Source organism: Poecilia reticulata, linkage group LG11 (assembly GCF_000633615.1).
Source record: "Poecilia reticulata strain Guanapo linkage group LG11, Guppy_female_1.0+MT, whole genome shotgun sequence".
Classification (NCBI taxonomy): Eukaryota; Metazoa; Chordata; class Actinopteri; order Cyprinodontiformes; family Poeciliidae; genus Poecilia; species Poecilia reticulata.
The window spans coordinates 18832965-18846125 of NC_024341.1; the positions used below are offsets into that span (position 1 = coordinate 18832965).

Sequence of the window (13161 nt, forward strand, 5' to 3'; positions counted from 1 at the left end):
TTATTGTTTTGGAAAACCAATATCTGTACATCTGTTTGATTTGTGTAACATCCCTTTATATTTAAAGACAAAACTGGAATATTCTCCGTAAACTATTCAATTGTTTAATAACGTTCAGGGTAGAAAAGGAACAATAAGCAGTTGGTATGATGACTGCAGCACTTGTTTTCGTGTTCGTTTCATATCTTTGTCTTATCAGGGGGCTGTTACTAGGTAGATTTCATAAGATAAATTCATCTCTTTTGTAACTGGGCAGACCAGGACACGTTGTCCAATCAGAAAATTGTCTGACGAAAAAATGTTTCCGCTCAGCCAATGAAATAGTGCCTAATTTGGGTATCCAAGGGGATTTTTGACAGCGGACCAATCGCAATAGACGTTGCCTTTGTAGTCAGGCAGACATAGCACAGTCGTCCAATCACAAAAAAATCTGAAAGGGGATTTTTGCTGTATCTTGGTTCAGGTACTTTCTTTTTCTTTTTTAAAATAAATGCTGCAATGTGAGTCACCCAGTAAGCCATACATTAATAGTATATTTAATTACCTATTACCTTGAAATATTTTTAAATTATAAATGATGCTCATAAACGTGTTTAGTAGGGCTTTCTTCGCTTGCTAGCTAATGCTAATGACACTATGTAGCTAACTGAGTAGTTAACCGCATTAGTCGCTTTAATATCCGTATCTTTTGGCTCAAACGCATGTTTATATCCTCTAGATTCCGGATGTTTTGTTAAACGTGTGCTTGATCAACCCAGCTATTAAATGTCTTTGCCTTTGCCAGCATCTGCGATGGATGTGAGTGTTGCCCGCTAGCCAGTTAGCTCCGCAGTAGCATGTACACTTGCGTCTGTGTGTGTTTTGTAGTAAATGGCAGGCACATGACCACCGGCGCTGCGCCCGCTGTAAACACGGCAGTCAGAGCTGACATGGGAGCTCCGGCATTTCCACTAAAACCCGGCGGGCTGTGAGGAGGGGCCGCGGCCGAGGACCGGGCTGCTTTGGTGTTTATATTCCTCCCGCTCCTGTTGTGGTAGTTTAGTTCACCAACACCCTGTCAGCCAGCATGTGTTTTTACCCGGCAGCCAGCGGGCCTTTTTTTATTATTACAGCCGGTCAGAGCGGAACCGGTTTGGATTCTGGGTTTAATGACAGCACGATGCGATGCTAAAACGAAGCGAGCTGCAAAGTTGGATCAAAAATAAGTGGTTTTTTAAAACCGATTTTCTTCTGTCACTGAATCCTGCAGCTCAGTTCTGCAGTCTTTGTTTGACAAAAACAATTACAAAAAAAGTTCGGCCCAGATTTACCTGCAGTACACACAATATAGATAAATATTTAGGTGTGTTGTGGTGTCACCGCCTGAGTTGTGTTTATTTTTAGGCCTCCAATTTGCTATTTTGCATCAGACATGTTTGTATTTTAAGCTGGAAGTCTGTGAAAACCTAAACTTTTTTTTTCTTTAAAAACATATACATATAATAAAAATAAAAAAATGAAATAAAATTTTCTAATTTATAAGACAAAGAGTTTATTTACTATATAAATGTTTTCTTGTACTGCACCTCTTAGTGGTTTAGTGTTGGGATCCAGAGAAATTTTAATATTTATAATAGTGATTTTTTAAACACTTTTTAAGTTGTGCAAACTCCTGCTTTCAGTTCCATTTATTTATCAAAAATTTGATTAATCAGTCAATGAACTGAAATTGACTGATTTATCAATCAATTGATAAATCAGTCAATTTATCTTGTTCAAAATTGATGTTGTTCAAAATATGTTGAACAGCATATTTTGAACATTATGCAGCAGATACTGCAAATCATCACTCAATAAAACAATATAAAATGAAAAATAACTGTAGGAATGGTACAAAAAATTAAAACTGATTTAAATATTTATTTTTAACCTAAAAATATATATTTTTAAATTTCATACAAAAAATATAAAATTTCTAGGAAAAAAAGCGAGAAAAATTTAGTTTCAAGCCTCAAAAATCGTTGACTTTTGAAACTCATAAGATTTCCAAAAGTCGAAAATTTGGTTTTTCAAACTCAGGATTTCAATGTTTTTACTAGAAACTTTCTGACATTAATTAAAAAATTCCTGAGTCTTTTGTAAAAAATGTTCAAATTGTTTTTTCTAGAAAGTTTCTGAGTTTTTCATTTTCTTTTGTTGTTGCGTTGTATGTTTCCAGTCGGGCTCCAGCTGTTGTTGTAATATGGCAGGTTTCTGTGTTTTCAGATGTTGGTTCTCAGCACCGGTTAGTCGGTCCAGATGTCGGAGGACCAGCAGCACCAGCGGGCCGACGCCGCCCACAGGGACAAGGGCGGCCTGGAGCCGGGGGAGGGCGACACGGAGCCCAGCATTTTGCTGCAGAAGCTGAGCAGCAACATCTCGTAAGTCATATAAGAACTTCCTCAAAATGATTTATGTTACTTTCATTATTCTTGTCAATATGACAACTAAAGAAAATTGAGTAGTTTAAACTGAAAGTAAGAGAAACTTAACTTTTAATGTGAGTTTTAGGCTTGTTTTGCAGAAAATATTTATAAAAAGCCAAATGTGAACTAGGATATTTAATCTAAAATATTTTGACCATTTAATTAGAAATATTGAGAGTAATTTGAGCTTTTCTTTCAGCAGATGGTCAGATTGGAAGTGAATATATTATCATTAAGAAGCAAACAGCTCCTTTTCGGTTAAATCATGATTACTGATATGTAATTAGTATGTTTTCACCTAAACTTCTTTCTGTATAACTGAAATTTAATGACTGTATTTGTTTTTTTTCTTGCAGAAAGAACGTTCAGACCAAAGTGGATCAAATCTTGGTAAAAAAAAATAATTTTTAATCTTAAATCTAAATATTGCATCTGCAGAATGTAATGCAGGTTTGTTCTGTTTAACAGCAAGACGTTCAGCGCTTCTCAGACAATGACAAGCTGTTCCTGTACCTCCAGCTGCCCTCGGGGCCCAGCTCCGGAGACAAAACGTGAGAATTGTTTATGAACATTTTAAGTTTCAGTTTATGGCACATTTAGGCTGATTGCTTAGACATTTTAATGATATTTTCAGCTGTTTACCTCAGATATGTTATTGTGATTCTTGATATGGGCAGTATGGCTTTTGCCCAGGGTGACATGATCTGCATGGATGTCAAACAAACAAAAAAAAACAACATATGCAGCTTTTGTTATTCCAACTTATTGGAATAAATAGCTTAAGATACAGCTATGTAGGTTTGGTCTACTATGGGTGGCTGTGGTGCAATTTATAAAGTGGATTTTGTGCAGATCTGAAGCTTTTTTTACTTACAACTCACAAATGCTAAAATAACCAAATAGGGTTTAAAACACGCAAGATTACAATAAACATTTCTACTTGTGTATATATATTTGAAAATGTCTGAAATGTTGGGATGGAAAATGTCCTTAAGTATTGATTATAAAAGCAGTAAAAATAGTTTTTATATGTAAAGTTAATTAGGTAAAAATGTTAGTCATCCAAGTAACAGTTGAAAATATTTTGAATTGTGGCAATTTTCTACAAAGTGCTTCAAACTGGGCCAAAATGGTTCAAGCTGTTGTTAAATTAACCTAATAAGTCCAGTTTTCCTCTGATTCATATCATTATTAATGGGATGGTGGATGTATTACCTGATGTGTGTGTGACACCCAGTGGTGGCGACCCGAGTTCATTCAACACAGCTGACCAGCTGCACACCTGTAACTGGATCCGGAGTCACCTGGAGGAGCATTCAGACACCTGTCTGCCCAAACAGGACGTCTACGAGACATACAGGTGGGGAAATGCACACGGACAGACACACCTTCAGTACAACAACAACTAACACAGAGTGGCTGCGTTTCCATTAACCCAGGGGTGTCAAACTCCAGTCCTGAAGGGCCGCTGTCCTRCAGTTTTTAGATGTGCCACAGGTACAAAACACCTGAATCAAATGGCTTAATTACCTCCTCAGTTCTCCAGAGCCTTGCTAATTACTTAATTATTCTATTCAGGTGTGGTGCAGCAGAGGCACTTCTAAAAGTTGCAGGACACCGGCCCTCGAGGACTGGAGTTTGACACCCCTGCATTAACCACAGGGCAAAAAAATCCAGGCAACACTCACATACATCGCAGATGCTGGTGAAAAGTTGGGTTGATCAAAAATACATTTAACAAACATCCGGAATCTTTCTGCAATAACTGGATGTTACTACTGACAGAAACAACAAAGAAGATAACAGGAAGTAGTAGGATGATGTTTTTTGTGTTTTTTTGGACAATGTGCAGCCCACAGCTTAACACAGTTCATAAAAACTTTTGCGTCATTCAAGTTACCCAAAATGCCGCATATTGAACTGCTCCCAAATATAATACGCAGAAGTCTCCTCCAAAGGCTGAGTTATGAATATTTTATGTTACTGTTTATATCCGTCACTGCTGTGACTCATAATGACTTATTAACGTGTGATTTGTAACTTTATTTCTTGTTTAATGGAAACACTTGCCAGTGTTTGGGGGATTGTGTTTTTGACATTTGCAGAATATTGACAAAGATTTGTGCATATTTTGTAATGGAAACGCTGCCTGTGATGTTCTGACGGTGTAATCTGCGTGCTGCAGGAGGTACTGTGAGAACCTGCAGCATCGACCCCTGAGTGCTGCCAACTTTGGGAAGATCATCAGAGACATTTTCCCCAACATCAAGGCGAGGCGACTCGGCGGCAGAGGACAGTCCAAATATCCTTTCAAGCGCTGTGTGAAGCAGCCCGACTCATTCTTCAGGTTTTAATCTGGTATTTCTGAAGATTTTCCACTTAATTTGATTTAATTAAAGATTTCGAAATTGAACAGCTAAATTATTTGATTCAGGGTGTTTCAGGAGGGACAAAAATGTGCTTTACAATTGTTGTTGACTTACTATCCAGAAACCGCTTGCTGCATTCTTGTTGGTTGTGGAGGAGGCTCTACTTTTACTTTTCAAAGATGTATAGTCGTATAATTGCGCACCTGTTTGCAGTCATTTTCACACGCCAGTGTAAACAGTGTTTGGGGGATGGAAAGCAGCAGCTTATTTGGATTTAAAGTGACAGAGGCCCTGAAACGGCTCGTTCTGAAAGGAGCTCAAAATAGACAGAACTGATCAGACGAAAATCTCATTATCTAAGAATGATTTTGTGCAAGAAATGTAATAAACATGTTTTGTACAGACCATAGATGTGTACTATCCTGTTCAAGGAAGCATATTAGTTCACGTTTAGCAATAAATCAGTGTGTCAGGTTCACATACAGAGGTAGAGTATCACTCCTCTTTCTCTATGTCTAGCGCACATTTAATTTGTGGGAAGTCTCTGAATAAACTGAATGAAGGGACGATGCTTTGCCAAATCTCATGAATTTATGTTGGTTATAAAAGTCAAAATTTCCCTGCAGCTGTTTACGAGTGCAGCTGCAAAATGTCTGAATGACGTCATTTTTAAGGTTGAATTTGAGCCCAGAGCCGTCCAGATTATTGATGACATTTTCATCTGCTACAGTTTAAACCCGGCATGCTGGTAATACATTATGGTAAGATATAGCACAGGAGTTTAAACGTGACGTATTATGCGTCCTTGAACAGGTTAGTATAGGTATAGGGTCTATACAAAACATGTTCATTGCATTTTTTGCATAAAATAATTTTTAGATGATGAGATTACAGTCTGGTTCCTTTCAGACTGAGCTGTTTTAGGGCCTCTTGTCACTTTAAATCCAAATAAGCTGCTGCTGCCCAATTCAACATTTATACTGGCAACATTTATGCTGCATTCCTGTTAGTTGAATATTTATTCAACCGTACATTTTTGAAAAGCATTAGTAAAGCCTCCTTTACAACTAACAGGAATGCAGCAAGTGGCCTCTGGATGATGAGTCAACCTCAAAACATTTGTCTTTTCCAGCAGCCATTGTACAGCGCATACAGGGGTAAAACCAGCTGACCACATGTGCTGGAACTCAGTTTGGGTTGCTAGGTAACAGGCTGGGCTTGGCTGGAGTTGCTAGGTAACGGCGCAGTGCCTGTTGAATGTGACTTATTGGGAGGTTTTTGAAACTGCTCGTTTTCAGAAACCAAAAAAACATGAACCTATTGCCATAAAACAGCTGGGTGGGTTAATTTAAGCAGTTTTTAGAAGCAGTTGAGACCCAAATGGAAGAATAGAAATGTGCAAAGAGTGAATTTTTTAATATGCGCCCCCATTAAAAACTCCTGAATTTGACCAATTACCAGCTGCTTGGAGCTTAATGTTATTTATCTAATACGTATCGTTATGGTGGATCAGATGGCTGCAGTTGCTGGTTGAACTCCTTAACCTGTGTGGCTGATACGTACTGTTATAGCGGCATCAGGAGGAAGACGGTTCTGAACATGCCTCTGCTACCCAACCTGGACCTGAAGAACGACCCGGTACTCACACACTAACTATAAACCTGTAGTACATCTGCAAACCAGTACTGCCAATCCTACTCCACCACTTTATTATTTAAACCACAGCTGGTGCCAGGATCTCAACAACTGGTCAAAAATGATTCAAAAATGATCTAGGACTACAACTAACGATTATTTTAGTAACTGATTATTCTGTCGATTAAAAGGTTGGTACAAATAATAATATATGAAGCTAGATGAAGCTAAAGCTGTGCTGTTCGAGACGTTAGCATAGCTTTAGCTATGTTAGAACTATGGTAGAACATATTTACAGACAAATAACTTTTTATTCTTTACCTTAAATTAAAAATGTATTTTTCTTGTACGTTTTTGTTTTAATTACTGCTCTAAGAATGTTCTTCCAGAAAATGACCTTTTTAGAGTTTGTATACTTCGGTTAACGATTAATCATTGATTGCCAAATTAGTTGAAGATTATTTGAATAAAAGATTAATCATGATTAAACCAATTAATTGTTTTAAGCCTAAAGTAATTTTTATGTAGAAATATGATAAGAGTGGTTACTTAGTGGTTTTATTTATTAATTTAATGTTACAGATACTTTTTTAAAGCTTTGATTTTTATTAAGCTGGATAAAATGATAACAAGTCACTTTTGAGCAGAAATCGTTTTAGCTGTAGTCCTAAAAATGTTTCTTCTGRCAGTCATGCAGATTTTGTGACTCTTGACACATTATATGTATTTCTATATAAAATTGTTGTTAAAATGTTAAAACACAAATTTTAAAATGTTCAAATCTCATGTATTCAGGTTTTAGGTTCAGGAACTTAGGACAAAAGTAAATGGATAATTGTTACATTTGATATTTATTGTTGTAAAATATCCTTTTTATGACTTCATTTGTCCACCATTTTGGAAAACCATCAGTGTTCTGATTTTAAGGTAATAAATAGTTAATGTATAAATAATCCCAGTTTAACTGAATTTCTGCTGTCGTGTTGCTCCTGGCCTCCAGTCGGAGCTGACTGAGCTGGTCCAGACCTACAAACAGGAAGTGACGGAAGCGGCCTGCGAGCTGATCTGTGACTGGGCCCAGAAGATTCTGAAGCGATCCTTCGACACGGTGGTTGAGATCGCTCGCTACTTGATCCAGGAGCACATTGTCAACCCTCGCTGCAACCAGGCCAAGCTCGTCACGTCCGCGGCGCTCGCAGGTCCGACTCGCTACTGCGTTACAAACTGGTTTTTGTTTTTAGTAAACTGGACAAAGGTCAGATTTTTTTTGCCCCAGTCGTTCTCTCACGTGTTTCAGATCATCCAACTAATTTTGACACCAGACAAAGATTTATTTAGGCCCGGGGTTTGCAACCCGTTTCTCCTAATAACTTTGGTAAAAAGTAATAATAAAAACCTAACTAATATATTTTAATAAACAGATAATTAATGCAAGTTTTAGCACCTTTTTCAGATTTTTTAATGGACTAATTCCTAAAAATCCACCACAGAATGACTCCAAAACAACCCGTGAGATTTTTTAGGTCTTTTTTTATTTTTATTGTCATAATCTTGGAAACTATTTGCTTTTCTAAAAATTAAAAATCAGCTTTTATTGGCCAAGATTGTGGCCCAAATAAGAATGACTTCAATGTCAGACTTTCGGTATAAATATATAACATATTATTTATTTATTTATTTATTTAAATTCAGTCATGTTTAAATTGCAATATATGTTTATAGTTATATGTTTGTATATATATATTTTTTAATTTTATTTAGATTTTTTTACATATAAATTTTATTGCTTATGGTTATATTTGTATTATTAATATTTATCACCTCGGATGGGGTAGCTTGCCAAATTATAAGCAATTTCCCCTCTTAGATCAATAAAGTCTATTCTATTCTATTCTATTCTATTCTATTCTATTCTATTCTATTCTATAAACCTTAATCAGTTAATCGAATTCATTGCAAACTTTTTTGGTAGTTCTAAGCTTGTGGCTTGCTTATTGTTGTCATAGCAACTCCAAGATGGCCTGCCAAGATGGCCGTCGGTTACAAAGTTCACGGAGCTATGTATTCCCTCCAGATGCTCGAGTTAGTGTTTGGACAGCTGACTTTTGTTCATTTATTGATCAGTTACAATAACGAAGGCAGAACATATTTATTAGTTAAAAAATTTGTGCTTTCATGTCGTCCAAAGCTTTGGACACAGCAGGCAGTGAGGTTAACCCTTGATTTATTCCTCAGAAGTGTTTTAATTCCAGTTGTAAGGATTTAAGCATGTTTTCAGTGTAACGCTGCAGTGGTCATAAAAACTCTTTTTCTGGGGTCATTTGTCATCTTCCTGCTCCTCAGGCGGTCCAGCTAAAACCCATAAAGTCATAAAGAAAACTCCTGTGATGTCTCCCGCTGACGGAGACGGAGCCGCAGACCAGAAGGTTTGTTTCCGACCGATCGCTCTCCTCTCGAGCTGCGCCTGCTGCCGCTCACCGCTGCTTCCTGTCTGCTCACAGAAGGAACCGGGAGACCTGTCCTCGTCCTCACCCAAGATGTCTTCTGGGGACAAATCCACATCAGCCGTCCCCAAGCCTTGCTCAGCAGACGCCCCTCCTCCTGCYCCTCTTCTTCCTCCTCCTCCTCACTCCTCCTCTACCTCCTCTGCCTCTCTGCAACCAGCAGTGAGTCAACCACCTGACACAATTTAATTTTCTAAATGTAGCTGAGATGCAGATAATGARGGACATAAAAACTATTCACATCCTTTAAACTTTTCCCCATTTTATCAGGTTATCTCCCAAAAGTTTAGTGTTTTTGTTTTGGATTTTATGCGACTAAAAGTCAAAATGTACAAAATATTTTACGATCAGAAATCAGAAAAATATCTGGACATAAAATGTACTGAAATGTACATCCAACACAGGGTTTCCCCCAGAAACCCTGCTGGGCCCGGTGGTTGGGRCGCCGAGGCGGTCCACTGTGTTAAGTTGACAGGAAATGTAAAAATATTACATTTCCTGTCATATTTTCCCGTAACACGGAAAAACGCCAGTGAAACGCTATTTAAACCCACAACTAGCCAAATTAAAAATACAATTAAAATGAATATCAATTATTCTGTTTAATCCAAATTAAGTCAGCGACTCCATGACTTCACAGTTACATGAACTGAAGTCTGGCTGAAGCTGTCGAAGTGTGGAAAAGGTTCAAAGGGTGTGATTACTTTCTCAAAGCAACGCCTGTCAGCCTGTAGGCAGGATTAAATGTTTTTTGATGAATCAACATGGCGGCGTGTTTGACRCGTCTCCGTTGGCGCTGCAGGTGGAGGCGTTCATAAAGCAGTTACCCAGAATCCTTCCTCGCAGCACCGTCCCTGACAAGAGCTTCTCCGTCCGCTCCGCTGTGCCCCCACAGGCGCCGGCGGACGCCTCCGCCGTCGGCGTGCCGTCTGCACACGGAGGCCCCGCCGCCGTCACCGCTCCTGCCAACAGCGGTGGGGTGAAGGTCATCACCATGACGACGCTGCCCCAGCCGCAGGGCAGGACGCTGCCGGTGATGATTCTTCCTCAGAGCTGTTTGTCCTTTGAGGCAGAGAAGGTAGCTCCACCCCCTTCCCTGTCTGCCCAGCAGCACGCCGTGGCGGCGCCGACCTCGGTGGTCCAGAAAGCTCGGGGTGCCGCCACCAAGCGACCCCAGGAAGGGGAAGTGTCATCCGTCGGTGTCTCGGCTGCTTCCTCTCTCAGCACTTCCCCGGTTAAACGGAAACGTGGCCGGCCGAGGAAACCCCGACCGGAAGAYGCGGTTCCGTCCCCATCTCCTCAGCCGCCGCCTCAGCAGCCAATCATCACGCCGCTGACCGGCGGCGTCATCCAGAAGGCGACTTCCTCCTTGTCGTCCACCGCGCAGACGGTGGTGGAGCTGGTGATCCAGGAGCCGCCGGGGCTGGTTCTGGGTCAGCTGCCCACCATGTCCGACCCGGCCCACCGGCTGGTGGACCCCCGTGGCGTGGTGGTGCAGTGCCAGCCGGGCGGCGCCGCCGACCCGGACAGCCAGGTGAGGCCCGTGCTGCTCTTCCACAGTCCTGGGAACCCCAGCTGGGAGCGGACCCCCATGGTGGAGGTGATCCAGAAAGCGCCGAGGCCGAACAACAACAGCGGCGGGCTTGGCATGGCTCCGCTCCCGCCGCTGCCCCCGCCCATGCTGCATGAGGAGCAAGGCGAGGTGGAGATCACGCTGACGCCGGTGGAGGTTCACGTCAACCCGCCACCTGCCTCCACCTCCTCTGCTGCTCCTGCCTCCTCCCTCTCAATCTCCTCCACCATGGTGGTAAAGATTGAGGAGGAGGAAGTAGACAACAGCCCCCCGCCCCAGAAAGGAGGACATTAGCTTTCATCAWCCACCTACTTCTGTGTTCACTCAGATTTTACCTCAAGGCTCCCACCCCCTCCTCCTTCCATCCTCGTCCTGATTGGTGGAAATCCCAGATTGGCTGGAGCACGAAAGCCAATCCAGTAGGATAAATGAAGCCAAGAAGTCTACACTTTAACTGCATGTTTGTTTGTGAGCGACGTGTGGTTTACACTGCAAAAGCACAAAATCTTACCAGGGATCTTTGGTCTAGWTTCTCAAGCAGATATCGTACACTTGAAATGAGACAAAACTAACTTACAAGTAAGTTTTCAGCAAGATATAGGAGCTTGTTTTAAGTAAATAATTCCTTAATTTTCATTTTTTTTAAAAGTACCTGTTCCACTGTACTTCACTTGTTTCACAGTTGGCACTGCGCCGTTACCTAGCAACGCCAGCCAAGCCCAGCCTGTCACCTAGCAACCAGTTCTACTTCCTCTGGCATTCTTTTTTCACTTATAACAAGACTTTTTTTCACTGCRACATTTGTCCCTGTTAAATAAACTAATAAATGTTACAAATGTTACAAGTTGTTTTTCATCAATATCAAAGAATTATTGACTTAAAACAAGCAGCTGTGTTTTCCTGAAGAAAACATGTATATTAATTTAGCCTTGTATCAAGTGCACCAAGATATTTGCACTAGAAACTCGACCAAAAATACTTTTGTTATTATTTTTTTATTCTGTGTTTTTGCAGTGTACATCTGAACCACTTCCTTCCTCGCCTTATTCGCTGTGTTTCCAAACCTCCCAAAAACTTGTGTGTTGCGGTTTGTTTGTGCTTTTTAAAAAAAAAAAAAAAAAGAAAAACTGAATGATAATTGAACAATAACTAAAGAAATAACACTGCAAAAAAATAAAATAAAATCTTACCACGTAATTTTGCTGTAAATCTCTTGGTACGCTTGAAATGAGACACAGTTAAGTAATGGGTAACTTTTCAGCAAGATATAGGAACTGGATTGAGTCAGTAACTCCTTTATCTTGATGAAAAAATGTTGGTTTACCTGACAGACCATTAAACTAAAAACAAGAATTTTGTTCCATGTTACAAGTAAAATAATCTTACCGACTTTGTATTTTTCATCAATATTAAAGAATTATTGACTTATCTTGCTGAACAGCTTCTTATAAGTTACTTTGGTCTTATTTCAGGTGTATTAAGATATGTGCATGATATTACTTGGTAAGATTAAAGTCTTTTTTGCAGTGTAAAGGAGGAAGAACGGAAGGTGCCATGTTTGTGAAACGGGCGTCAGGTGGTACATACGGGTTAGATCCTTGTAAAGGTTCTCTGTGCTAACTGAACCAGAACCAAGCTTTGATTCACCTTTAGTTCATACAATTTATTCCTGAGGAAGTTGTTGAAGTTCTAATAAGATTAATAATAATATTTAACGGTTTGGTGAATGTGAATTAAAGCTTGGTCCTGCTCTGCTCTTCTAAAGAGTTCCTTTTTAGCAGATTTGTGTTTTTATCTGAGGGAGCTTTGTACATGTCTCTGATTGTGTGTTTGAAAGATTAAAAACTTAAATTTACTCATTACTCAGAATAATATATCAAGTAAAATTAGTCATTTTATATAGAAAAGCAACAGTTTTATACATAAAYTTAACAAAGTCAGAATTATTYCAGAAAACGTAGCCGGAGAGTTGGAATCGCTCCTGTAGATTTCAGTAGATTTACTCGTAAAATAAAATCTGGRACATATGAGGTTGAGCTTGAAAATGTGAGAAAAGCTGCAGAAACGGAAAAGGTTTCCTGTAAATTGAGAACCAAAAACGACGGTTTTATTTAACTGTCAGCTAAAAGGCTTCAGCTGTTTGCTTAACTTAAAACCGATTAAATGTTGATGTTCCACTAAAACATGCAGAATTGACCCAACTGTTTAAGTTTTCTCTCATAAAACATTAGCCCCTTTCAGATCACAGTCTGGTTAGRAACATTCCAATTAAATCTGCTTTTTAAGGGTCATTAATGTCACATAAGTTCATCAAGCAAGACACATTTAACTCATCCAACTACTTTTATTTGTAATAGAAGAAGCAACAATTACTCCCAACTCTTGGTGGAATAATATTCCTGTTGGAATTATAACATTTAGATATTTTGACTGAAGCAAATTTATACATTTTCAAAATTTTGTTGTGCAATATGGCTTAAAAATAACATTTCTGATTTTTCATACCATACAATAAAAGATTGCTAACAGAAAATGCTATCAAACATTGGTTTAAGTTTCAACAATCCCTTTTAGTTGTGCGATGGAGTATAAAGGCCAGGCCATGGATATTTTTGTTAAATTACAAGAATATTGTT

General features: G+C 39.4%; 1 protein-coding gene across 2 annotated transcripts; it reads left to right on the forward strand.

The window, feature by feature from the left end:
* The first annotated feature begins 394 nt into the window (after positions 1-394).
* rfx5 (regulatory factor X, 5) lies at positions 395-11652 on the forward strand. Of its 2 annotated transcripts, none has more exons than XM_008422246.2 (11): positions 395-463; positions 2245-2399; positions 2801-2834; positions 2913-2995; positions 3682-3804; positions 4630-4746; positions 6373-6451; positions 7449-7647; positions 8792-8874; positions 8950-9114; positions 9755-11652. In XM_008422246.2, exons 2-11 carry the CDS (start codon positions 2278-2280, stop codon positions 10817-10819), a joined length of 2070 nt encoding a protein of 689 aa, XP_008420468.1. In that variant the 5' UTR covers positions 395-463; positions 2245-2277; the 3' UTR covers positions 10820-11652. The 2 variants fall into 2 exon arrangements, with proteins under 2 accessions (XP_008420468.1, XP_008420469.1); XM_008422247.2 differs by lacking the exon at positions 395-463 and adding an exon at positions 716-798.
* Positions 11653-13161: the final 1509 nt, after the last annotated feature.